Source organism: Daphnia carinata, chromosome 5 (assembly GCF_022539665.2).
Source record: "Daphnia carinata strain CSIRO-1 chromosome 5, CSIRO_AGI_Dcar_HiC_V3, whole genome shotgun sequence".
Lineage (NCBI taxonomy): Eukaryota > Metazoa > Arthropoda > Branchiopoda > Diplostraca > Daphniidae > Daphnia > Daphnia carinata.
This window is the reverse complement of record NC_081335.1, coordinates 1,247,192-1,272,726: the sequence shown is the minus strand read 5'-3', so window position 1 is coordinate 1,272,726 and position 25,535 is coordinate 1,247,192. Positions and strand designations below refer to the sequence as shown.

General features: G+C 38.9%; 5 protein-coding genes across 7 annotated transcripts; 4 read left to right on the top strand and 1 right to left on the bottom strand.

Moving 5' to 3' along the window:
* Window positions 1-3,529: 3,529 nt before the first annotated feature.
* On the top strand, window positions 3,530-9,447 carry LOC130696201 (protein amalgam-like). Of its 3 annotated transcripts, none has more exons than XM_057519284.2 (11): window positions 3,530-3,908; window positions 6,106-6,200; window positions 6,559-6,870; window positions 6,957-7,014; window positions 7,301-7,447; window positions 7,521-7,595; window positions 7,704-7,757; window positions 8,097-8,240; window positions 8,500-8,652; window positions 8,720-8,821; window positions 8,884-9,447. In XM_057519284.2, exons 1-11 carry the CDS (start codon window positions 3,794-3,796, stop codon window positions 9,048-9,050), a joined length of 1,422 nt encoding a protein of 473 aa, XP_057375267.1. In that variant the 5' UTR covers window positions 3,530-3,793; the 3' UTR covers window positions 9,051-9,447. The 3 variants fall into 3 exon arrangements, with proteins under 3 accessions (XP_057375267.1, XP_057375266.1, XP_057375265.1); XM_057519283.2 differs by having other exon boundaries at window positions 6,103-6,200; window positions 8,887-9,447; XM_057519282.2 differs by having other exon boundaries at window positions 6,103-6,200.
* Window positions 9,448-11,091: 1,644 nt separating this feature from the next.
* On the top strand, window positions 11,092-14,248 carry LOC130696209 (cleavage and polyadenylation specificity factor 73-like). Its single transcript, XM_057519293.2, has 15 exons — window positions 11,092-11,248; window positions 11,319-11,382; window positions 11,472-11,569; window positions 11,632-11,755; window positions 11,819-12,091; window positions 12,161-12,311; window positions 12,381-12,469; window positions 12,529-12,615; window positions 12,682-12,811; window positions 12,884-13,212; window positions 13,274-13,382; window positions 13,454-13,650; window positions 13,717-13,842; window positions 13,920-14,042; window positions 14,102-14,248. The coding sequence occupies exons 1-15, from the start codon at window positions 11,178-11,180 to the stop codon at window positions 14,198-14,200; spliced, it is 2,070 nt and encodes a 689-aa protein (XP_057375276.1). The 5' UTR covers window positions 11,092-11,177; the 3' UTR covers window positions 14,201-14,248.
* On the bottom strand, window positions 14,191-16,108 carry LOC130696206 (3-ketoacyl-CoA thiolase, mitochondrial-like). Its single transcript, XM_057519290.2, has 7 exons — window positions 15,714-16,108; window positions 15,601-15,650; window positions 15,372-15,539; window positions 15,039-15,260; window positions 14,812-14,946; window positions 14,476-14,747; window positions 14,191-14,419 (listed from the first exon to the last, which is right to left on the bottom strand). The coding sequence occupies exons 1-7, from the start codon at window positions 15,979-15,981 to the stop codon at window positions 14,335-14,337; spliced, it is 1,200 nt and encodes a 399-aa protein (XP_057375273.1). The 5' UTR covers window positions 15,982-16,108; the 3' UTR covers window positions 14,191-14,334.
* A 174-nt stretch (window positions 16,109-16,282) lies between these two features.
* On the top strand, window positions 16,283-18,197 carry LOC130696211 (small ribosomal subunit protein uS9m-like). Its single transcript, XM_057519295.1, has 10 exons — window positions 16,283-16,423; window positions 16,487-16,646; window positions 16,708-16,811; window positions 16,867-17,040; window positions 17,104-17,189; window positions 17,250-17,325; window positions 17,401-17,526; window positions 17,614-17,769; window positions 17,830-17,992; window positions 18,055-18,197. The coding sequence occupies exons 1-10, from the start codon at window positions 16,373-16,375 to the stop codon at window positions 18,144-18,146; spliced, it is 1,188 nt and encodes a 395-aa protein (XP_057375278.1). The 5' UTR covers window positions 16,283-16,372; the 3' UTR covers window positions 18,147-18,197.
* A 1,757-nt stretch (window positions 18,198-19,954) lies between these two features.
* On the top strand, window positions 19,955-25,487 carry LOC130696204 (glycogen synthase kinase-3 beta-like). Its single transcript, XM_057519287.2, has 7 exons — window positions 19,955-20,555; window positions 20,650-20,840; window positions 20,910-20,993; window positions 21,077-21,425; window positions 21,491-21,684; window positions 23,063-23,249; window positions 23,355-25,487. The coding sequence occupies exons 1-7, from the start codon at window positions 20,495-20,497 to the stop codon at window positions 23,606-23,608; spliced, it is 1,320 nt and encodes a 439-aa protein (XP_057375270.1). The 5' UTR covers window positions 19,955-20,494; the 3' UTR covers window positions 23,609-25,487.
* The last annotated feature ends 48 nt before the right edge of the window (window positions 25,488-25,535 follow it).

The following is a 25,535-nucleotide window of genomic DNA, read 5'->3' as shown; positions in this document are numbered from 1 at the left end:
GCATGTGACTTCATTATAAACTATAATTTCCATTTCAACAGTTGACCTCCCACAACTGCAATATTATTCGGGTTACAAACACAGTTGACTTGAAATAAATATGCAAAAAAAACAAACAACAAACAACAAACACACACACTGATATAATCATGGCGCGTGCCCACTATACTGCAGTCATTCCGATTTGCATGGATTGAGGTTACTACTATATACAGGAAGTCAAACTTTACCAACCGACTAAAAAGAAAAAGATGGCCAACAAATCGTATCGTAGACACAGTAAAATTTCAACAACAAAAGAAAAGGGAAACTTGGCTCCACGACAAGGACGCCCAACCTTCGATTCATGTCTAAGGTGGAAAACAATAATACCAGCCAGAGGATATATATATGTAGTCTAGGCTTTTTTGGGTTTAGATCAGCTAGGAAAGAGAATAAAAGTTTCGTGTCACGCAAACAAGTGATCGGGCTACAAACATTGAAAATATATTTTATAGTAGACTCTCTCGTTCTCCCTACGCATTTGTGTATATCTCAGCTGTATATACATCTATCCAGGACGTTATAGTCTGTGTAGCTACATGTACACATATATCAATATATCAAGAAGGCGGAAACCCCGTGGCTTATAACCGCAGCCCGTTGTGTTTCTACTTAGCGTCGCAACTTTATTCTAGTAGGACAACTTTCTAGGTCCGGAAAAGTAGAAGACGGGCTAATTAACGTTGTGGGCTACAGCTTGTGTATAGCATGGTTGGTTGTCATGGCGCGACCAACAAATCCTACACGGAAAAAACTGATGACTCTGTTGAAGATCCGCCTTCTGTCCAGGGGAGCTTACGTCTGTCTCAGGACTTGAATTATTATTATTTAGAAAAAAAATAAGACTTTTAAGACTTATAGGAGCTATCGCTGTCGTCCAGCCAAAAGAAAGAAATAGGAACATCTTGTTTATTTCAAAGGGCAACGGATGAAGCATTCACGCGTGATACTCTAATTACACGGATTACCTGTGTCTTTCATTACCTGGGCAACTGTTTGACTCTCGATGGTTTAACTAGAAAAGAATATCATTTTGATATTTATGCAGTAAATGAGAACTCAAAGCCAACAGGAAAAATGTCAAGAAAGTAGTTTGAGGAAAATCAAAAGGCTTCTTCGAGGTGAACGGACAGTTCAAATGAAACCCCATACATTTATTTTTTTTTTTTACGTTTCAATTTAGGGAAGAAAAAAAAAATATTTCTAAACTCTTGTTCGTTAAACATATAGACATTTTTGTGAATCTATCGGAGAAATGCCAGAGGATCGATTGAGGTCATCGGAGGCGATCAAGCGTAATGCCATTGTCACCGTCAAGAAAAGAAGATGATGGAGAAAGCATTATCCCTCGGCCATGAGGAGCGATCGTGACGAGAGTCTGTACAGTTATAAAATGTGTGCAATGAAGAAAAAGAAACAAATCGGATACGGGGATCCCCTGTATTCCAGCCATTCTTTCCTTTTTTTCCCTCCTTCCGGCTCAACTGACACTCACAGACACGCAGAGATTATATGGCGTGCGGAACAGATGGGTGTAGGAAGAGAAAATCCGATCGTCTGCCTATACAGTATACATATATATAAAAGACTGTTTCAAAGATAGAACATTGGGTGTGACACTTGCAGCCGCGTCGTCAAGATTACACACCCAACACAAAATAGAATTTTTCTGTTTCGTTGTTTGTTTTTCTTTCGGGGGGTAAGGGGGGAGGAGGACACGACATTGACATTTGTTTATTTTCTCTCCTGCTTTTGATGGCATAAAGAGATGATTGTGTTATTGCGGCGAAATACCACACACTGATGCTCATCTTGTATCGATAAAACTCTTTTTCTCTTTGGCTTTCTATTATTATTCCTATTCCTTGTTTTTATTCGATAAAAATATATATATATATATCTACAAGAGTACGATATAATGTTTCATATGTATAACAATATATTTCTTTTTTCTACAACTGGGTTCTAGTTTTGACGGCATTAGTTGAGCGTGAGGTTTTTTTTTTTCTTGATCACCTGGAAAATAAAAACCCCAGAAGGGAGGACTCCTGGGCATTTCTTTTTGAATTGCATAGAAAGGGTGGCTCCCGAAACACGACAACAGTCGATTATGTGAATCGGCCAGGTGCTAGTTTGTACGATCAGATGGGGCCTTAAGAAAAGGAAAAAAAAAAATAAATTAAAGCCTGAAGGTATACATAGACATACAAGTGACACACGTGCTGATCTGTCTATTGTGAAGCACACGGAGCGAGGAAGGTAATCAATGGGCGACCTTTTTGACTTGGGATCAATCAAAGACTTTCTTTTTTCTAGTTCAACTTTTCTCTTTTCCTACGCCCATGATCAATAATCGATCGAAATGATACCAACGCTCAGGACATTATGTGTAACGCGTCGTTCTATAGTTTGCAACATGAAGTGTGTGGTCTTCAACAACGAATCAAAAGTCAAGTAAGACATTTTGGAACTTCACTCACGAAATTTCCCTATTTTGGATTGAATTAATGGTGCCAGGTTTCTTTTATTTTCAATTGCAGATAAAGGATAGTCACCCAGCGTGACGTACATTCGATTACAGTCAATTAACCACATCACCTTACACATCAATGTCCATTACAGGCACAGTTGTCTCCATAGAAGATTATAATCCTAGGGTTCGTATGTCTCTCCCCTTTAGTTTTGGTGATCCATCTCGTTACGGATCGGGTTAGTTGACAATCAGCTGGTAACTTTCGGTGGCTAAACATTACAAGTTAACTAAATAAAATTTCAGGAATTTAAATTTCTTTTTATTGGTTATTAGTTCATCATAAAAAAAGCGCTATGGAATTCTGTGATGCTTTTCTTCTAAGACGGATTATTGTTCCATGATGAATTTTGTTCCGTTATATATCCAGCACATAAGTAGTTGGACGTAAGATGCTTTTGTTAAATGATTATCCAGCCACATGACGTGATCATGGATGATTGGATGGATCGAATTTTATTTAGAAAGCATAAGACGTTCATCATATTTAGACACGAAATGTATTTTCTTATTGAGTTATGTATCTGCAAATTAAGTTGTGATGCGTCATTTCTTTGTTTGTTTTACTTTTGAAAATCTCGAATTTGAATAAATATTTAAATGAAGTACATTTTTCTTTGTTTTTCTGCCATGAAAAACATCCATTTGGAGGGAAAGGGGACGTTTCAGCAAACTCCAAGGCCATTGTTTTCCTTACCCATCCTCTCCGAATTTCTGACCAAAACTCAAGGACATTGCAAATTTAAATAATTTTCAAAAACACGTCATTTTTCTAGTGCGACAACCTCGCAATTAGAAAAAAAAAATGTTCCTTTTTTTGGTATTTACCATAGTGCGCCTGTCACGCGGGATAAGAAGGGGTGGAAAACCAAGGAGGGGGAGAAAAAAAAGGGGGAGTGGGCTAATAGATAAAACCAGGACACCGGTTGGAAGCTCGGGCTCAGTTTGAATCCCAACTTGGATTGAGCAACTCTATACTTAAAAACAGGCAAAAAACTTTTTTATTTTAATAATCGTCGTATACGAACTTTGTTCTCTTTATTTGAATTCCTAAACGGTGACAAAACAATTCTGCAAAGTTTTCGTATACGTTTCAGTGGCATTGTGATTTTTTTTTGAAAAGTTCATCCCCAAAAAGTGTCACATGTCATTACATTTTTTAAACAAATCTATCGAAGTCAACGTGGACTTAATCGACTAATTTTCTTTCCAAAGTCTCCAATGGATTATTGGATGAAAATTGTGTGCCGTTCGTGCTGGCTAATTATTACCGCCGGATGGCTCTGTCTGGATGCTACTGCTTCGTCTGTCGATGACTTCCGGTATTTCCGCAACGGTATGTAGTCAACACACATGGCTTGGTAGTCCATCATTCATTTTGTGTGTGTGTCGTTCAAACAAGTAATTAGCGCTACACAACTATTCACCTAAAAACAGTCACGGACGCACGTTTGGTTTCAATTTTGTTATTTTGAGAAATGTCATTTGAAAGTGTCGAATCGCATTCTTTCCGGTTTGAAAACGGGGAAAAGAAAACGCAAGAAGTCTTTTAAATAGGAACTACTTTCCTTGTTGAGTTCACTTGACTTTTCGCTGAAGTGAGTTTTTTTTTTCCCATTCACCCCGATCTATTCACGCGGAGCTTTAGATTGGAAAAAAATCGAAAGGGGGGGTGAATTTCGTGAAAGTGTGCCGACAGTTGAACAAAGTTATCGCATTTCTCGGGAAAGCCTTTACAGTTGATAATAGTGTCCTTTTTTTTTGTATATAAATAATATCCTCTTTTCATTTTTGTGTGATTCCTTAGCAGAGACATTCGATACACGGCGCCAACTTATTTTCAATTGTCACTTGCAGTAAGACGGATGGGTTCGTATTTTTTTTTCTCGGTCTCTGTGTGAGACGATATCTAAAGCAGATCTTTTCTGTCAATGACGTAAGTCTAGCGGAAGAAGTCATCAAGATGAATTCCCTTTTTTTATTCTATTAGATACGAGTAGAAAAAAAAGAAAATTCATGGGGATTGAGAGACGCGTGAGACTCGTTTGATCCAACAGATCTTGCAGGATGTAAGATTTGTATTGCTTCGAGATGGAAAGACAATCCCGCATCATTTCACGTGTGTTTCTCCACGTCTATTTGCTGGATCGATCCGGCCCGAAAGGAAAAGTCGAATTCAATAATTCTTCGATTTCAAATAGCCCGCGCCCAATTTCCCCCTCCGACATACGAAAAGAGAGAAAGGCAAAACAAAACTTTAGAAGATTTGTCTTGTCACAAACCTCATCTCTTGTCTTTGCCTTTTTCCCTAACGTGTCCAATACGACAAATCCCATTAGGAGCGGCGATAAACCAGAAAGCTTTTTTTTGTTCCAGTTCACGTGCATATTATTGTACAACTGCAAATCAGAGAGTAACGCCTATATTCCTCTGTTGTTGTTATGTATCGTCACGATCTAATCGGTTATGTGGGTCTTCTTTCCCATTGAGGAAACATAAGTCAAGAATTATTTAAAAAGACTTGTAGGTGGCGCTTTTTTTTTTCTCCCTGACGTCTTCTTGTTTCTTTTTTTGGAGGGGGAACGAGGGAGGGGAAACAACTTGTACGACTTCCGCCTCCCTTCTCAGACGGAAATGAAAAACGGTCAACCGATGGCTTCTCTTTACATCCACCGCGTCATCTCCTATTTTATGCTCGGCCAGTTGATGGATTGTGTCTCTTATTTTTCTTATAGATATTGACAGATGGGCCGAAAACAAACAGTGGCCGTCCAGAAAATTCGATTAGAACTTCTTTTTTTTTTCGCCAATGTTTTCTCTCCATTTCGAAACTCGTTTCTTGATTGAGTGTTGTATGTTTATTGGTCCACCTGGATCACTCGGGATGACTGTCATTGCTATCGGACGTGAGTCCCCCCTCCCTCCATTTATCGGTCAGGAAAAAAAAAAGGCGGAGACACTCAAAAGGTTTTTTTATTTTTCTAGTATGGCCGCGCAGGAAATTGACTTGATCGAATTGGGTGAGAACGTGGAAGCAATTTTCTTTTGAACGATTGCGCACGTCTGTACCGCAGTTTTGATGAAACAAACGAGGAATCTTAAATTTTATTTTTCCCGCCACGAATTTAACAAAAAAAAAATTGTTTAAATAAATCGTAGAGATTGGATTAATCCATTAGCCTGATTAGTTTATGCCTGGGAAAAGAAGAAATGGGGATTCTTTCGAATTGGAGTGGAACTCGCCTCACTTGTTTATACATATGTCTCTTCCGTTCTCTTTCACAATGTTATTGATCAGCTAGGAGATTTTGAAATGTGTTAGAAGAAAATAACGCGCGCGGCCAAAATGATTTATAAACAGGGAAACCATTAGTCTCTTGCTATACTGAATTTCTAGAACTATGACGTGAATAAATCATCGATCCTAATGACTGTACTCCCGAATACTTATCCTACTGGCTAAATGTACTTGCTTATTTACGTACTCGATGAACATTATTTTGCGTTTCATAACGTTTGATTTAATTCAGAAGTGCCGACATTCGCCAAAGAGATTGAGAATGCAACGGTGCCCGTGGGTCGCGAAGCGACTCTTTCCTGCGTCATCTACAACCTCGGCAACTTCAAGGTATGTACTTCATGTGAAAAATCCTTGATGTTGCATTTCAAAGTTTTAACCATTAAGTTGTTTTGATTTGAATCCCGCCCAAGTACCTTCCTTTAGCGTGTCTCATTTCCATTTTTCAAGTTGAGGGAGGGTGAGCCGAAGGCTTTGAACGACAATGTCTAAGTATTAAACTTCTCATGTTTTAGTCGTTACGATGTCTCCCTCCCCTCTTTGATTTCTCAAATCCTTTCAAGCAAAAACATGAACAGACCAAGAAGAAACGCGCATTTTGAGCTGAGTTCGTTTTTTGAACCCTCCCTAAATATAATTAAAGGTAATTTAATTAAAAAGGATTTTAAAAATGTAATTACGATAATAGGTGGCGTGGGTCCGGGTAGACACGCAAACGATCCTGACCATTGACGACGTGGTGATCACGCGGAGCCAGCGCATCTCGGTTCGGCACATGACGGACGCCAGCATCGACCATCCTCATTACCTGCATCATCCTCATCAGCAGCATCCACACAATCATCATCAAAAGAACAAAAGTCTCTTGTTGCAATCGCCTCCAGCCGCGGAGGGATCCACCGTGCAGCCAGAGACGCATAGAAGACCATCCAGCGGGAGCATCCACAAGACTTGGCAGTTAATTATCCGTGACGTGCAGTCATCCGACGCCGGACTATATGTGGGTCAATCGGATTCTCCTTTTTAAAATTGCAATACAATTAATTGTTGCATGTTTCTTTTTCTTTTCATATTTATTTTGTTTAGATGTGCCAGCTGAACACGGAACCCATGACCAGCCATACGGCCTACCTCAGTGTGACAGGTATCACGTTTATTTTATTTTAGATTGTGGCCAATTAGAAAAGAGCTTTCGATCAAGACCAATTTATCTCTGGATTTCTATGGCGGGTAATAAGAGGATCAATCGCTATCTCTCAAAGGGGTGGGAAGAGCTTTTAGAGCTTTTGTTTCAAAATTCCCATTTTTTATTTATTAGTCATTCACCGCACAACGTGTCGCTAGCGGAAAGCCGATTTTTCTCATTTTTCAGTCGGGATGATGTAACCGAACGAGAATTTAAATCACGAGAAACAATATTTGGTTTACAGTTCCGCCCGATATCGTCGACAGCGAAAGCAGCGGTGACGTCATGGTGACCGAAGGTCAAAACACGACGCTTCGTTGCAGCGCTACCGGTCACCCATTGCCCGTCATCACTTGGCGTCGCGAAGACGGCCGGCCCATTCAAAATCACGGTTGCTCTTTTATTTAATATCTGATTTTTTTTTTTGTTTTCAAGAAATAATACTTGATGATTATGAATTTCAGCGTTAACTGTGGAAGGATCGGTACTCCACTTGACCCGTATTCCCCGCCAACATATCGGCGCGTACCTTTGCATCGGTAAAAATTCACTTTATTGATTATGTAACATACGGAAAAAGCTTTCTGGATGTCATTTATTTATTACATTTTGTTTTTCTTTCTATAAAAAAAAATGGCGTTTTCTAGCTTCGAACGGAGTACCTCCCAGTGTGTCCAAAAGATTTATGCTACGAGTCCAATGTAAGTTGAACATTTCTACCTGTGTATTTACAGCTCTGTGTATTGGGTAGGAATCTACACACTGGGGTCGATGACGCTATACCATCGGCTAGGGTAGAAAAAAAAATCTGTGTTTTCACCTCATCGATTGAACGTGACTATGTCGTATTTTCATTTCCCTTTTTTTTTTTTTCTTTTAACTCACGCACCGCTCCAACATACACGCACACAACCCAATATATAGAGCTATACCTGTACATTCGAGAAGTAACAGCCAGAAACATTAATGATCCTTTGGCTTTACGTTTTCTATACCCTTTTTTTTTATTTTTCCCCTTTTTTTCCTTTTCAAATCGTTAGTTCCACCGAGTGTAACGGCCACCAATCAACTGGTCGGAGCCCGGCAAGGCGACAACAACATCACATTAGAGTGCCATTGCGAGTCATTCCCAAAGCCGGTCGTCTATTGGCTCCGCCACGGCACCGGAGACGTCGTAGTCAGCGGTAACGTATGCCTTTCGTATAAAAATTCCGCTTGACGTTGATCGTCAACCTTGATTGATTTTGGTGCGCACATTGAATCCGAGATGTCGTCAAGAATATTTTTTGTTTTCTTAGCGAAAATAGCATTGCAACTATTGGTTTAGTAGAACTTATGGGATCAGGGTCGTGTGAATGAAACCTGCTGACTTAGTTTAACTTTCACCGTTGGTGTGACGAACCCTGAGAAATTTGAGAAGGACTAAAATTTATTATTTATTAGGTGTCAAACATCGCGAGGAAAAGCGAGAAACGAACCACTACAAGGTCTCAATGCAGCTCGTTTTTCTACATCTGGAACGTGAAGATTTTATGGCTTATCAGTGCGTTTGTCGTAATACCCTGGGCATTGCTGATTCCGTTGTCCGACTTTACCGTAACATTTGATTATTTTTTTTTTTTTTTAAGATTTGCTGAAAAATAAAAGAATTTTTGAATGTTAGAAATCCATCCGGTGGCTGACGATGGCAACGAAATTTATTCAGAAGCTGACCAGCAAGATGGACTTGGCGGAGGAAAAGAGCAACTTAGCAGCACCTGGGATGGTCAGTAACAATAAACATGTTTTATTTTTAGTTTAGAAAATAAATGCTTTTGTGAAATACAGCAGAGAAATCCAAGGAAGAGTCGTCAACTAAACGATTAGCAGTCAATAAACATGCGTCAGCCAAGACCCAATTGGTCGTCGGTGGGCGGTCCAGCTCAGCTGTCGACATTTCTTCTTGGTTTCTTTCGGTAGTTTGCATACTAGTCTCAATGACAAAGACGAGATAGTGTTTTTTTATGCTAATGATTTGACTTCGTTAAACTTTATTATTTTAAATCGTCTATTTTAACTCTGCCCTTTTGTTGATATACAGATTCATATACTGGATTATTATTAATTTTAGTGGAAAATGATAATGTGCTTTCAATGTTTCTTTTTTTTTTTAAGTTTTGTTGTCTGTAATAATTAATAATAAGAAAAAAACGAGATATATTTAACAGGCAAATGGTACAGCACAAAGGCCGTTGGATCCTTATGGATCGTCTGCCGCTGTAATAATAAATATCAATATACACAAACAAAAGAAGAAAAAAAGTTTCCCTTGTTTGTGCATGTGTGTTTTTATGAAAAAAAAAAGAGAAAAACAAAAAACAAAAATAGATCTAATACAAGTGTGTAAAGCGACTTCTAGCGTGTCTCTCCCACTACGTTTCCTCCCCTGAATTTTCTGTTATCATTATTCGTTTTCTATATAGATATGTATATAATAATCCGGATCAGAAGCAGGCAAACTCTATATAGATTTGTGTTCGTGTCGCGACAAGTGGGCAAACTGGCAATCCGCTTAACAACATATGGCCAGACTATTTTTTCCATCCATAAAAATTCTTGTTATTATTTGCTTCAAAAGGCAGTTCGATTTCAGCGTAGATATGGTGCGTATAGGGCAATGCACAAAGATGGAGACATCACCATGATGCTAAAGAGATTTTGAAAAACGTGAATTTCGAATTTTCAAAAATGAATGTAAAACGAAATAAGAAAATCAATTGATGTATTTTTTTTTTTCTCATTTCCGGATGAGCAAGAAGACGTTGATCCTGGAGGAAACCGGGCAGGTGTGCCAACATGTACATTGTCGTATGCTGTCATGACAACTGTCAAGTAGAGACAGTTCTGAGCAGCTCAACCGTTTTTTTATATTCTATTTTCATTTTGACTGCATTCGTGTTAAAGTAGATGAATCTTTAATAGTGGGAAATGGAATAGGATTCTTTTTACCAGCGTACAGGAGCTAAGAATTGCAAAAATCTGATGACAAAGATCAATTGATTGGAAAATAACTGTTACGCAATTGGAATGGAGCACGAGAATACACCCATCTTGTTGATGGCAGGGATTGATTTTTGTTCGATTACAAAGTTAAGCATGTTTACATTTACAATTTCCTTACAAAGTTTGAAATCCAGTTACTAATTCCAGCAGGAGACGCCCACGTTCGTTGGTTCCTTTTGTAACATAAACAAACATAACAGTAACGGTTGAAATCTAATATACCATCGAAAAGGCGTTTAACATGCTGGTTGATGTTTTGCTAAAATTTTACTGTAGAAATGGAAATAAATAAATGTATACATGCATACAAAGCTACGGAAGTCGAACTTTATAGCTTACTATCTGCATAACCAGCAATGCACATGGTTCATAGTTAAGATTCATAAAACAATTATGTTTTCATGTATCCAAGTGAAACTTTCTTGGCTTCAGGTAAACCTGCGTCTACAACCTTTATTTTGTGCTGCGGGGAAACGGTTGGCTGACGTTTCAATCGAACGTTATGAAATAACAATTGAGAACCTTTTCACAACGCATTTCAGGAAAAGTGCGCTGTGCCAGTTCACTTTAGTTTTATCATTTCACCATTCTTTCTCTAGGGCTTTTACAATCAGTTTTATTTATTGCTATATTCTTTTTCTGTGTGTGGTTTTGTTTTGGCACAGGTGCTCTATTCCCACGCATAATCATAGGTTATTTATACTGCCATTTTTCAACTCGAGAGGAAGTTCAAGAGTTATTGGAACAAAAAATTGCAGCTAAATAGTAATAACATAGCCCAAGGTTCGTTAATACCTGAAATCGCCGAATATTATCATTTAATGGTGTACGAAACTTTGGTTTTCAACAACATGGCATCCGAGAGAAACTCTGGAATTCTATTTTGTCGCAGAAGCCGATGACGCAAATAATATGTACATGCACTGAGCCACTGACACTTAAAGCCAGGGAAGGAGGAAAATAATCATAATATTAGCCACCTATTTATGAACCCTTTATCTCTCTTTACAGCCCAATTCGCGGATTCGTCAACCTTTATTTGTGACTAAACTAACTTGGCAACACACGTGAGCATAATCATGGCGGCTAAACGTAAAAATGACGTGCCGGTCCCTGCTGAAGAAAGTGATTTGCTGGTTATTCGGCCACTGTAAATAATGCATAATCAGCTTTAATCTGTATTGAAAGTATTCACGTATTTTTATTTTGGATTTTGTCAGGGGTGCTGGACAAGAAGTAGGCCGATCATGCATCATGCTCGAATTCAAAGGCAAGAAGATAATGGTAAACAAATGTGTTTTTATTATATAGAATCAAATGGACTGATGTGTGTGTCTTCCTTTATCTAATTTTGTATCTTTTTAAATCTATAGTTGGATTGTGGAATCCATCCAGGTCTATCAGGCATGGATGCACTGCCATTCGTTGACTTGATCGAAGCAGACCAGATTGACTTGTTGCTTATTTCACAGTTAGTGCTTTTATGTCTTTAAGGTATTTTGGCATAAATCCTTGCTTTTATTTTTCCAACAGTTTCCACTTGGACCACTGTGGTGCACTTCCATGGTTCTTACAGAAAACAACATTCAAAGGCAGATGCTTTATGACCCATGCAACAAAAGCAATTTACCGTTGGTTGCTGTCAGATTACATCAAGGTAAAGCAAATCACCAGCAGTGCTCATTGCAGCAGTGTTTATTTGTTCATTAATGTCTCTCAGGTCAGCAACATTTCCACAGACCAAATGCTCTACACAGAAGCTGATCTTGAAGCATCCATGGAGAAAATTGAAGTCATAAACTTTCACGAAGAGAAGGAAGTTGGGGGTGTGCGATTTTGGGCCTACAATGCAGGACACGTTCTTGGGGCTGCAATGTTTATGATTGAAATCGCCGGTGTAAAAGTGCTGTACACTGGCGATTTCTCTCGACAGGAAGACAGGCATTTGATGGCAGCCGAGATCCCTACTGTTCGACCCGACATTCTAATCACAGTAAGATGTATATATGGACTTTTTATTCGATTTTTCTTCGTTATAGCCTCCGCTTTGTTTTCCAAAAAGGAATCTACTTACGGAACTCACATTCACGAGAAGCGGGAGGATCGCGAAAGCCGCTTTACCGGCCTGGTTCACGAAATCGTTAATCGAGGTGGAAGATGTCTCATCCCGGTCTTTGCACTGGGTCGAGCACAAGAACTACTACTTATCTTAGGTATCGTTAGTGAAACATTCGTTTGGGTATTTTCATCTGCAGTCCATTTTTAATGTGATATCTTCCTAGACGAATATTGGAGCCTGCATCCTGAACTACATGAGATTCCCATTTACTATGCTTCATCGCTTGCCCAAAAGTGCATGGCAGTTTATCAGGTAAATAAGTCAAAACCCTTTAGATTTCAGATCGACGGAAGGTATTGTTTTGTGTGCAGACCTACATTAACGCCATGAATGACAAAATTCGGCGACAAATAGCCATCAACAATCCCTTCATTTTTAAACACATCTCGAGCCTTAAGGTATTGCGCGACATTTCTACGATTGGATATCATCTTATTGTTTGCGTTACATTTTCATCTACTTAGGGTATCGACCAGTTTGAAGATGTCGGTCCTTGCGTGATTATGGCCTCTCCCGGTATGATGCAAAGTGGTTTGTCACGAGAGCTCTTTGAAGCTTGGTGCACAGATCCCAAAAACGGTTGCATTATCGCTGGTATATGTGGAAAAAGATTGTGCCTCTTGCCGTGTTATAACATTCGATTTCTTTTCACGTTTATCTGCTAAGGTTACTGTGTTGAAGGCACATTGGCAAAGCATGTTCTATCTGAACCAGAAGACATCACAACTATGGCTGGGCAAAAGTTACCGATGAAACTTTCAGTTGATTACATCTCCTTTTCGGCTCACACCGATTATCAACAGACAAGCGAGTTCATTCGTTTGTTGAAACCACCTCATGTCGTATTGGTCCATGGAGAAGCCAACGAGATGAATCGATTAAAAGCCGCTCTCATCCGAGAGTACGAGCACGATCCCGACACTCAAATCCGTATTTATAATCCCCGCAATACTGCTGCAGTCGAACTTCATTTCAAAGGAGAGAAAACGGCCAAAGTAAAAAGAATGTTTGTCAATAATCGTTCATTCATTGTCATTCATCATTTTGTTTTTCTAGGTGATGGGATCTTTGGCATTTGAAAAGCCGGTGGAGGGTCAGATCATTTCTGGGGTATTGGTGAAACGCAATTTCAAATACCAAATTGTCGCTCCATCTGATATTTCCAGTATAAATATTGCAATTTTTTTTTCCTTATTTGTTTTCGTTGAAATTTATCAGCAATTTCTTTTATCGCAGAGTACACGGACATGACAGTAAGCAGCGTAACTCAAAGGATGGGAATCCACTACAGCGGAAATTTGCAGACATTACAGGCTGTTTTGTCACATGTTTCGTCTGACGTCGAAGTGTTCCATAATGATAAGGGTCTCAAATCCTTTCGTCTTTTCTCAGTCATAGATGTCATCGTTGACAAGTCTCTCGTCACGCTAGAGGTTTACCGAATTATGTGAAAAATATGTTTTGAAGTGTTTATTTATCCATAGTTTCTCCCCGTTTAGTGGGCAGCTGATTCTGTGAACGACATGTTTGCCGATGCCGTTCTTTCCGCGATTCTGAAGTGCGAATCACTCCAAGGTTCAAAAGCAATTGTACTTCCCACAACAGTTGATCACGTCCGATTCAAGGTTATACGATCTAAAGATTATGTGTTGGATAAAGTAAAACGTCTGTATGTTTTTTTTTTTTTTTTTTTTTTTTAAAGGAATGTTTGATTGAAATGCTCCAAGATATGTTTGGCGATGAAGCTGTTCCTAAAGTATTTAAGGGAGATAAATTTATAGTTACCGTTGATGGCAAAAAGGCTAACATTGATCTTACTGCTTTGGTAATATTTTTATTTTTATTTTTCCTATAGCTATTAATTTTTTTTTTTTCAATTTAAAGGAGGTGGATTGTCCTGATGATGTGAATTTTCAGCAAGTGGTACAAACTGCTGTCTTAAAACTATATCAGTCTTTAGCACCTAAAACTGATAAATTGTAATATTCTTGTATTGTTCCGCATAATGGGTGAATATACATTTGCTATCGTTTTTCATAATTTCACCCACATTTAATTGCATTGTTACTTGAATGCGTTTGCATTCATGGTCGCATTGTTCAGAAAAAAGAATTCGATTAGTGAATTCCCTCTAGGAGCAATGCTATTCCTTGGCCGCCACCAATACACGCTGAGCCAATAGCGTATTTAAGTTTGCGGCGTCTGTTAATGGTATTAAATCATTATCATGCTACCACACTAATGAAATGATCAATTACCCCAATTCGTGAACCAAATGAGCGGTGATACGCGACCCAGATGCTCCTAGTGGATGGCCAAGAGCGATTGCTCCTCCGCTAACATTAAGAACTTCAGGATCCAAGTCGAGTTCACGTTGACAGGCGATAGTCTGCGCAGCGAAAGCTTCGTTGATTTCAACCGTATCGATATCCTTCAACTGCAAATTGGCTTTGGCCAACACTTTACGGATGGCAGGGGCCGGACCGATTCCCATGATAGTGGGTTCAACACCAGCAATTCCATACCCAACCTAAACACAAGATAAAAATTTTTAGTTTGACAAAAAAAAAAAAGTGTCGCTTTATGCTTTTTACTAGACGAGCTAGCGGCTTCAAGTTGTGAGTTTTGCAAGCTTCTTCGCTTGCTAAAATAATGGCCCCGGCGCCATCACAAATGCCTGAAGCAGTGCCAGCAGTGACAGTTCCATTTTTCTTGAAGACCGGAGGCAACTAACAGAGTATTGAGAAATCAAACGTATTTTCATAAAAATCTTTTACACAAATTTTTTCTAAATTAATAACAATTTGTATTAATCTAACACCTTGGCCAACATCTCCAACGTTGTCTGCACTCGCGGATGTTCGTCAGTGTCAAAAGAAAAAGGTTTCTTTTTGATTTCAAGAGCTACTGGAGCCAATTCAGCCTTAAAATTTCCATTTTCATGCGCACTCTTCCAATTCATTTGAGACCTTAGGGCAAACTTGTCTACATCTTCACGAGTGATTTTGTATTTGTCTGCCAAATTCTCAGCTGTGATTCCCATCTGAAATTTAAAAGCTACTTTTAGTTTCCCTATACTCTTTTTCTCACAGAAAATTTTGTCTTGGATAAAATGAAAACCATGATACTTTGAAGGGGAAATATGTTAACTTACTGGAGTCTTGCAGTGGAAATCTGTCAAGGCAGCCCACATCATATCTTCCAATTTAATATCAACTCCCAACTTTGTACCAAAGCGGATCCCTCTCACAGCATAAGGTGCTTGACTCATGGAATCTGATCCACCAGCCAATACAATTTGAGAATCTCCCATCAGAATATCCTACAACATTTTGTAACTTTCAAGTCAATGTCCTATTTTAGGATACAAGATAAGTACATACATGTGCACCATTAATCACGGATTGGAATCCAGAGCCACAGAGTCTGTTTACTGATAAAACAGAGTTCGAAATGCTTTAATAATACAAAAACCACGAAAAGAATATAAATATACCTGTCAAAGCTGGTGTGGGAATAGGAATTCCACACCGGAGTGAAACATGTCTAGATATGTATGGTGCATCTACTGATGAGCAACTCAGAACGTTTCCAATGATGACCGAATCAACAAGTTCGGGATTGACATTGGCGGCAGAGAGGGCAGCTTTAGCCGCTGTTTCTTGCAAATCAACGCAAGTTTTTCCAGCCAATTTTCCTCCGAACGTGCCAAATGGAGTTCGTTTGGCGCCGACAATAAAGATTCCGCGTGTTAGTGAAGCCATTATAGTCGAAAACTGGGTTTTTGATGGCAAAGGTAATGTATAAGTGGAACCTGCTTTGCGAGGGGCACAGCAACTATGATAACGTATTTGGCTGAAATCTCGATAATGTCTATATAAAGTTGTACACACGTAAAAGGAAAGACGTGTTTCTAATCAGTTTCCTTTGCTTCCAGGTTGACGATCGATTACGAATTTAACAAAGACTATTATATTGAACACTTCGTCCAACGAAATGAGCTACGAGTCGTTTTTGTTCTCCAGAAATCGATGATAAAAAATGAAGTTCCTAATTTAAATCAACTCAATTGCAATTTGACAACGACCAATGCACTCTGGAGGCGGGGAATGTAGCATTCAGCCTTAGTGTCTTGATAGTGCAGACCGTGTACACATGGCAGTGCTAAGGGAACTCGTAGTTTTCCCTTCAAAATGTTTTAGGGGGGTACATAAACATAAGTTTGTTTATCAAATACCGTAGAAATTTAATCATTTTCAAATTATTTAGGTTAGATCTTTTTTTTTTTCTACTCCGCTGTCGCAAAATGGATCTCTTAAACTCAACGAATCAGTTTCAAAAGACGGTCATGCATTGGATTTCGAACAGAGCGATACGAAAAAAATTAGCAAAGCCATGAAATCATACATGGAACGTGCAAAAATCCATGGTATGAAGGTTCGTCGAAAGATTCACAGCAAGCTTTGTGGCGTAACATTTTTCTGTTGTAGATAACTTTATCAAACAACAACTGCATGAATACAACATTGGAAAACGACATTTGGCTAACATGATGGGCAAAGATCCTGAATTCTTCACTCAAGAAGATGTTGATGTAAATTTGATAAAGGTGTAAAAAATTTAAATTATTTACCCTAATTAATATACAGGAAGCTATCAGCTATTTATTCCCGTCAGGATTGTATGATCCACGTGCAAGACCCATGATGAAACATCCTGATGAAATTTATCCCAAACGCAAAGCTGCAGAATTTGATGTTAATGGCCGACCCTATCACAGTTTGTTCTACACATCAAAACCAAATTACTACACACTCATGCATGTAAAAAGGAATATAGAAATTTTAATACCAAATGATGGAACACCTAAATTTGTTTGAAATTAGGATTTAGCAGTAAAATTTAAACAACTGGATAGACATGAAGATAAGATAATAAGCAGGGGGATCCAAGACCAAAAACCTACAGAATTGTAAATTGTGTTTGATTATTCTTTATGTATATCTCAAATTTACTTTCCCATTGGATATAGGTTTCTGTTTGGGTCTGAGTGGATACCTAAACAAAAAATTGAGAATGTTCTTCTTGAGTCATTGACCGATGCCCAGGTGATAAATTGTTTTAGCTTTAGTGAAAAAACTGTACAATGACACTTTTTCTAATTTCTCATTTCGTTTTGGTAGTATGCGAATTTGATTAAAACGTTTGAACGCTTTAGCCAACATCCATATTCTGCTATCGAAAAAAATTTCATTATGCAATTTCGACGTCAACTCGCTGCCCAAGTTGAAATACAACAAGTTCCGGAGGTAATATTAATCGTGGATAATTGCATTGTTATCTCAAGGAACGTAATGAAGTGAGGTCATATTCGATACTCCATGTTTTGGTCTTAGTTGATGCGCGATGAATCGGGTCGTCCCTACATGACGTACAATGCCCGGCGAAAGACCTCTAATGCTACGGTGAAAGTCACTGGCCAGGGTACTGGTGTAATTAGCATTAACGGAACAGATATACACTTTTTCCAAAGAGAACAAGATAAAAAGCAGGTAATGTGCGTCTTATTTACTTATCTTAATGGTAATATATATAAAGCTTTTGTGTTTCAGATAATTTTCCCTTTACAATTCAGCGATATGCTAGGGAAAGTTGACGTTGCGGCTACAGTGGACGGCATTGGCACCTCTGCCCAATCAGGTGCGATTCGGCTTGGCATTTCTATGTGCCTGAGATCTTTCGTAAACGCAGAGACCATAGAGCGCATGCGTTTGGGTAACAATCCAGTTATTAGATTCTTAACGTGAACTTATTTAAATCAATGTTTTTTAACGTAGCCGGACTTCTTTCCTTTGACCCGCGAACACGTGAAAGGAAAAAACCCGGACAAGCTGGTGCTCGAGAAAAATTCACGTGGAAGAAACGATAGTCAACTTTGAAGTCTTATGGATGAGTAAATAAAAATTAACCAATAAATTTATTTCTAATTTTGTTGTTACTTGGTGTAACCCGCTAACGATAGTTGACCTTAGTCATGAACTACATAGAGCAGCGTAAGTCTCTTTATTTAATTATTCTCGCTCGATAAACACAGGTAATGGCACTAAACTTTTAACTTTTGAATATTTGTACAATCATTTTCACAGTCACAGTGGTCTTTCTTAAACCACCAAGAATGAATACTCGAATAAGACCGTAACGGTGACGAGTTATTCGTGAGCATACTGGAAATCATGAGAAAAATTAGGCCATAATCATATTGTATCTAAATTCGAAAAGAAAAATATGTACTTGCAAAGTTCTGCAAAGTGAGTCTTCCACCAATCAAAATGCAAGTAGGCATTGTCGTTTTTATCTGCAAATTTTAGGTACAGTTGCACGATGCCGTAATGCTGGCAAACTAAGTTAACTGTGTGAGGTTTAACTGAATGTATAGTACTTACCTGACGTAAAACCTGGAACACCTATATAAGAGCCTTTAGGCACTTAATACTTTTAATTTTGCCTTTAGGCACTTAATGTAAAATTGTTGTTGGAATACGTATAGAACATATTTGTTGGAATAGGCCTAAGCAATTGTTTGGTTTTGTAATACCTGTAACTTAGTCACAACAAACAATATACTCTTACCATACCTTATATGGAATATATTAGCAGCTATAGTGTCAAGGAAATTGTGGTTATTTTGTTGCACAACAGCCAGACGTTTCACACTGCATGAAAGGTTTGTTACCGTATCCAATATAGAAATAATTGCTTTGAAAAAACTTGGTTCAAAAAAGTATGTCCAAAGAGTTGTTTTTCTGAACAACTTTTCTAGCCAACAACATATTTTATTTAACTGTCTGGAGTTAGATCAGGTGATAGCTTTTGTGCAGGAATACACTAATCTCACCTTGATTGTTCTGTACTCACTCAAGTTGTATGGATCAGAATGGAATTTTGGAATCTTCACAATCAAGAATAATAAGATTAAAGCAACCAGTAATGTTGAAACTAAAGCTATCCATTTGAGAGCCAACATGCCAACATATCCTAAAATACAAATTTTAGATAGGATGAACAGACAAGTCACACTATTTAATAACACATTTATTGTGAAATGAACAAAAATTTTGTGATTTGTATTTATTTATTCTTCTAACTCAAGAATCAGGGCTAGGATACAGCATTTTGTGTCATTTTCAAATCACACATTTCACCTTAATTTAACATAGAACAATAACTAAAGGTTAAGTTCAAAATGTTTACCATAAAATAGCGACGCTAAGCAGACAAAAACTTACGGTAGGTAACCATTTCTTAATTTTTTTAGAGATGCCTTAACCTCACATTACCATTTCAATAATATATCTAATACCAAATAAGTTTTTCAAAATAGTATGTATATAAACGCAAAAAATTACTTTGCTGCTTTTTAAATGCCTTAAATCACCAATTGATATCAAATTAAAACTTATAGTAGACAGGTAATCTGAAATATAGTTTGTTTTTTCGTGATAAAAAGAACACGAAATGTGTTAGTCTCTGTTTTGGCCTTTTACTGAAAATTTATCGTGAAGACCATTAATTTTGAAAAGCGCGGTATACAGAGATGCTACCATCTATTGCAGAGCTGTGAGTATTTTGCGTACGTGATAAAGTGAAATAAAGCAAAGCAGAACAACAACAGAAGGAATAGGCCAGCGTTGCCGAATTTTGCAAAGCAATCGACTACCACCTGGTGGCCAAAGATGTAAGTTCCGCCATATTGCAGTGGAAAATCTTAAATGGCGTCGTTTCCCTATGTCCTCAGCCCGAGCTAGTTTTACTAGCGATTGCCAGTCATTTTTTCCCGCTGCCCGCAAATAACAGTTGTGAACGTAATACAGCGGACTTAGCGCGTGACTTATAATCTTCGTCTATTCATTAGGCAGTTGTTGAAAATTTGATACTTTTTTCTCTCCCCCCCCCCCCCTATCGAACGAAGCGTAGAGGCCCAAATGGCGTTAGCCATCAGAATCACTGACGGGATTATAGTGTGAAAAACTAGTCACTAGAACGTTTTTCCACTCGCACCCATCTCTGTACTGCTGTACCCATCAAAAAGATACAGGCAGCACAGCTCTCATCTTTGATATATTAAAATAATATACAAATTATTAAAGAGATTTCTGAAGCAGAGGTTGTGTCGAGTGTCAAGTGTCTTCGACTGTGTCAGGTGTGTCTTCTGTGTGCAGACTGTAGTGTAACAGCTATGTTCTTGGCGTGAGTCAAGCTCTCATCATACAACTGAAAATGAGCGGACGGCCGCGCACCACCTCGTTTGCTGACAAGACCTCTTTAAATCCTTCATTTGGTAAGATAAGTTAAATTGACCTATTCTCTCTTATCTAACGTGTTGTGGGTTCATAAGTTTCACTTTTTAATCTTTTTCCAATGCAATAACTTAGGTAAAGATGGGAGCAAGATCACCACAGTGGTGGCAACCCCTGGGCAAGGACCTGATAGAGCTCAAGAAGTGGCTTACACAGATGCTAAAGTAATTGGTAATGGCAGTTTTGGTGTTGTCTATCAAGCCAAACTTTGTGAGACCGGTGAACTGGTGGCCATCAAAAAAGTTCTTCAAGACAAGCGGTTCAAAGTAAATCAGATCTGAAACTGTTATTTTAGTGGTTGTACTAAAGTGAAAACTTTTTCTTTGTTTCTAAAGAATCGCGAGCTGCAGATTATGCGGCGCCTGGAACACTGTAACATCGTCAAGTTGAAATACTTTTTCTATTCCAGTGGAGAAAAGGTCGCGCTTTGTTTTTTTCTTTTCCTTTCAAATCTTAAGTTATCTAACATCTTGTATATTCTTGAATTTTTTGGGGCATTTAGAAAGATGAGGTGTTTCTCAACTTGGTTTTGGAATTTATTCCTGAAACAGTTTACAAAGTGGCACGTCACTATAGCAAATCCAAACAGACTATTCCTATCAGTTTTATCAAACTATACATGTATCAACTCTTTCGGAGTCTGGCCTACATCCATTCGTTGGGCATATGCCACCGAGACATTAAACCACAGAATTTGTTGCTCGATCCCGAGTCGGGCGTGCTAAAGCTCTGCGATTTCGGAAGTGCTAAGCACTTAGTTCAGGGCGAGCCCAACGTCTCGTACATTTGTTCTCGTTATTATCGGGCTCCCGAACTCATTTTCGGAGCCACTGACTACACCACGAATATCGGTAATGCTAATTAATTCTCTTTATTCATTCCGTTGCTTGAATTATTTTACAATTACCTTAACCAGATGTTTGGAGTGCTGGTTGCGTTTTGGCCGAGTTGCTTTTAGGCCAGCCAATTTTCCCTGGCGATTCCGGGGTCGATCAGTTGGTAGAGATTATCAAAGTCTTGGGCACTCCCACGCGAGAGCAAATCCGTGAAATGAATCCAAACTACACCGAATTTAAGTTTCCTCAGATCAAAGCACATCCTTGGCAAAAGGTAATTTTTTTTTACTCTTCTTTTTTCTTTGCCTTCACGGACTTCATCTTTTGGTACTTTTGGTTATTTGAATCCCTTCTCGTTTTTTAAAAATATTATTGTTATTTTTATCATTAGTTCTGCAACATTTTAATAATTGTTCCTTACGTTTCCTCATCTTAACTGGAATGGGTTACGTTCATATATTTTAAAAGGATTGCTTTTATCACGCTGCGGTATTATGTTGCTTTTGAGTGAGTTGGTGGAAGTTTGAAAAGGCCATATTTCCGCTCTAGGATTATTTTTGTCTTGTGTTTATTTCTTTTTAATGAGTTCCCTACAGTTTCCAACAGAGACTAAAAAGGACAGAAATGTAACCCACCCATCATTTCTTTTGTTTTGATAGATCGATGATGATGGTATCGATCCCTCGGTTTGTGTGTCCGTTTCAGCTAGTAGTAGGCAACGTTTGCTTTGCAATGAAAGTCTTAACGTTATATTAAGGAATTGGCTTAAACGCAGATTGGCGAAACACCCATCTTTGATTGATGCACATTGTTACTGTGCAATTATCAGGCGTTTCCTTCATTTGTTTTCTTTGCATAGTGGCGGAACTTCTGTATTCCTTTTTTTTTTCTGAGGATTTTGATAGGTTTCCACTTTGTGGAATTTTTGGGTTGCGCAACTCTGATGGTTATTCCCTATGTTCACCTGTTTACTAAGCTTCCCCTTCTTCTTTTTGTACGATTTCTCATTTTCCTTGCACGTGGCCATTAAGACCCTTTTTCTACGTGGGTTATGACCTTTAAACGAACCGTATCGACGACAAATCATCATGTTGCTTACGACCATCGTATATTTTGTTCTTTTTGTTTTGTTTTTTTATTTTTTTTCTCCCCCTTTTAACGACAGTCGATGCTCGAGAAAATGACCGTAAGTCGGGCTGAAGCTAAACCAGTGGTTAAGTTTCGCGTAAGTAGAATCCTCTCTCTCTTTCGCCTTAACGCTCCTCCTGTTTAAATCCCTCGGTCTTACCTTGCTGACACGAGTAGGTAGGAAACACAGTAAATAATAAATAAAATAACGTATCGATCGCTTGTATGTCTGTTAGCTAGCCCTTGCCGATACAGACACTCATATGAGCGAATGTTTGGTGCATGAAAACTAGTGTTCTCGAAGTACTTGCCCCACTCCGTACCCCTCGTTTGCGTCCCATGATTTGTGTAGGCTTTTTGATTTTCATATTTCTAATTTTAATTTTATTTGTTGTTTTTTTTTCTGATGAAGGGATGCTAGACAAAACATTACAGTTAAAGTCCTCGTTATCCGGCATTGTATTAGACATAACCACAATTTGATTCCCACCAGTTCGGTTCATTATCTTTGTGTTTGCATTTAGGTCTTCCGTGCTCGGACGCCATTGGAAGCGATCGATTTAGTCTCGCGTCTCTTGGAATACACCCCCTCCGCACGTATATCTCCTTTGGAGGCGTGTGCTCACACCTTCTTCGAGGAACTTAGGGATCCTCATACGAGGTTACCAAATGGGCGAGAACTGCCCGTCCTCTTCAACTTCACTGAGCATGGTAACAGCGTCTATCCATTGCTTCTTTCATCACATTGTGTCTAATTTCTAGATATTGCATCCGTTTTTTTTTTCACTTGTGTCTTCATCCGATGATGGATTATAGAACTAAAGATCCAGCCAGCCCTGAACGCTCTGCTGATTCCGCCCCACATGCGAGGCGCTAGTGGTTTGATGGGTGTCATGAACGCTGCGTCTCCGTCTCAGGATTCCTCAGCCACAGGGTCTCCTAATTCGGCAGGTGGACCGGAAGGATCTTCGGCAGCAGGAGCTTCTGGGGCCACAGGAGGTCACATTCACTCACCACCTGATGTCTGCGCTGCGACCGGTGAGACTCTAGGAGCTGTCGGTACTGCATAAGAAGACAACATACGATAAGAAGAAACAAAAAACAACAGAAAGAATTTAAATAACTATCTCCTCAGACATGCATGGCAGAAAACAGGAGCTGAACCAAGGAAGAAAGGGGAAATTTTTTTTCTTTTTTTTCAACTAAATGAAAAGTTTTTAAAAGCTAGAGAAGTCTTAATTATCGATTGCAACCGCTGCCATGGTAACAATCATTAAGCGTCAAACGAAACAAAACACAAGATAGAGGACAGGAGTGAAACCCTTCATCGTTGAAGAAAGGAACGAATGAAACAAAAGAAAAGGGCCAGACTCTTTTTGAAACCTCCCAACAGCTAAAAAAAATATTGTAATTTGTAACAACAAGCAAACTTAGATTTCAGGACATTAGTCTCTTGTTGAGCGCGGGAAAGTATATTCCTTCGAATTTATCGCCCGGGGCTGCTGCTGGACGACTTTCATTAGGTCCAGCATCGCAGACGTCCCCCTACCCATGATTTATTTCCCACATCATTTTTTTTTTACTTTTTTTTTTTCCTATTTCGAACCCCATCATACCAAATCGACGGATAGCGGAGGATGTGTAGTTTATTGCGAGTCCCTCTGCAAGTAAAAAAAAAAAGAAAAACAAAATTAATTCACGTATTGTAGACTGTGTCGTCCTTACCCCTCTCCCCTCCATCCCAACGACACCATCTCCTTCCTCTTTCCCTCCGTTTGTTGTACAGGAAAAAAAAAATCACCTCTCGACATCCACCTGGTGGATTGATACGCGGCAATTTCTCTCCTTCACCTCGTCCTCCCCCGTCAAGAAAATCTCTCATCACCCCATTTTTTGGAGGAGGGCGGTTCCACGACAACCCTCACACGTACACACGCAGGCCGCTGTTGCCAATTAATTTGACAAAGAAATTCTTTCTCATTCATATTATCCCCTTATCCGCCTCCTTTTTTCTTTTTTGTCGACAGCGTGCCTCCATGGTGTGTGCACTGCAATGCTGCTCCTTTACCTCCCTCCTATCGTGGCTCTGAAAAAAACAAAGTTCTTTTTTTTTTCTTTCGAACGTTCAAAACTCGGAACTAGATCCTTTTTTCCTCGCTGCTGCCCTCCTCCCTCCTCATCGTTGGCGTAACTGAGTGAAGCTGTGCTATGTGTCTCAAGTGTATGTCCCTACATCCCGGATTCTTCATTACTCTTTTTCTCGCTATTATCTTTCTCCTTTTTTTTCTCTTTTTCTATCTCTCGTCTCTGATAGGTTTTTTTTCCTTATGCATTCACCTACCCCCCAGCGTCATGCCGAGTTATTTTTTTATGATTTTTTAAATGCAATTTCAGTTCGTGAGTAGGTCAATATTATTACATACAAAAGAAAAACAAAATAATACAATTGTTTCAGTATCAGTTGTAAAGCCACTACCTACCTGTGCGTGTGCTGCTGGAAAACAAAGGAGGTGGGAGAAAAAACGATCACAGAAAAATAACAAAAAAAAAAGAGTTTAGGGTCAGGCTTTTCTTCTTTCATTCTACCCTTATGTTGATTTGACGATGGCGACAAAGTTATATGATGATTGCACACCCTCTATTGTCCCTTCATCCTCTTCTACCTTATAAAAGAAAATCCCGTTGATTCATTTTTTTCTCTCTCATGTCCGACGCCCTTGTTGACGTTTCCATTTTCTCGAAAAAAGAGAAGTTTTTGCAAAAACCCTTACCCTCTTCTTACCTTCGTCCCACCCCACCCCGTTCTTTCCGCGCTAGTAAAAGTGGCGATTAAGGAATGCGAGAGACGTGTCTACAACAACAGTTAATTAATTGCATTGGTGTTTATGTCGCATGGCTGTATGATGAATACAAAAGCTTATAAATACACTCGCGTGTACTGCCCAAAAATGTTGACCGTGCCACTTGGACCTTGGAATTGTTCTAGAAAAATTGTTC

What these genes read in the sequence shown, in the direction of transcription:
- LOC130696206 (XM_057519290.2), bottom strand. Translation starts at nt 15,981, where the DNA reads ATGGCTTCACTAACACGCGGAATCTTTATTGTCGGCGCCAAACGAACT. An exon ending in CCGTGATTAATGGTGCACAT is followed by an intron (nt 15,540 to 15,600) that starts GTATGTACTTAT and finishes AAAATGTTGTAG; the next exon opens with GATATTCTGATGGGAGATTC. An exon ending in CGTTGGAGATGTTGGCCAAG is followed by an intron (nt 14,947 to 15,038) that starts GTGTTAGATTAA and finishes ATACTCTGTTAG; the next exon opens with TTGCCTCCGGTCTTCAAGAA.
- LOC130696211 (XM_057519295.1), top strand. Translation starts at nt 16,373, where the DNA reads ATGGCAGTGCTAAGGGAACTCGTAGTTTTCCCTTCAAAATGTTTTAGG. An exon ending in ATTACTACACACTCATGCAT is followed by an intron (nt 17,041 to 17,103) that starts GTAAAAAGGAAT and finishes GTTTGAAATTAG; the next exon opens with GATTTAGCAGTAAAATTTAA. An exon ending in CATAGAGCGCATGCGTTTGG is followed by an intron (nt 17,993 to 18,054) that starts GTAACAATCCAG and finishes TTTTTAACGTAG; the next exon opens with CCGGACTTCTTTCCTTTGAC.
- LOC130696209 (XM_057519293.2), top strand. Translation starts at nt 11,178, where the DNA reads ATGGCGGCTAAACGTAAAAATGACGTGCCGGTCCCTGCTGAAGAAAGT. An exon ending in TTGATCACGTCCGATTCAAG is followed by an intron (nt 13,843 to 13,919) that starts GTTATACGATCT and finishes TTTTTTTTAAAG; the next exon opens with GAATGTTTGATTGAAATGCT. An exon ending in ACATTGATCTTACTGCTTTG is followed by an intron (nt 14,043 to 14,101) that starts GTAATATTTTTA and finishes TTCAATTTAAAG; the next exon opens with GAGGTGGATTGTCCTGATGA.
- LOC130696204 (XM_057519287.2), top strand. Translation starts at nt 20,495, where the DNA reads ATGAGCGGACGGCCGCGCACCACCTCGTTTGCTGACAAGACCTCTTTA. An exon ending in CTCTTTAAATCCTTCATTTG is followed by an intron (nt 20,556 to 20,649) that starts GTAAGATAAGTT and finishes GCAATAACTTAG; the next exon opens with GTAAAGATGGGAGCAAGATC. An exon ending in TGACTACACCACGAATATCG is followed by an intron (nt 21,426 to 21,490) that starts GTAATGCTAATT and finishes TACCTTAACCAG; the next exon opens with ATGTTTGGAGTGCTGGTTGC.
- LOC130696201 (XM_057519282.2), top strand. Translation starts at nt 3,794, where the DNA reads ATGGATTATTGGATGAAAATTGTGTGCCGTTCGTGCTGGCTAATTATT. An exon ending in CGGCGCGTACCTTTGCATCG is followed by an intron (nt 7,596 to 7,703) that starts GTAAAAATTCAC and finishes GGCGTTTTCTAG; the next exon opens with CTTCGAACGGAGTACCTCCC. An exon ending in ATTTATGCTACGAGTCCAAT is followed by an intron (nt 7,758 to 8,096) that starts GTAAGTTGAACA and finishes TCAAATCGTTAG; the next exon opens with TTCCACCGAGTGTAACGGCC.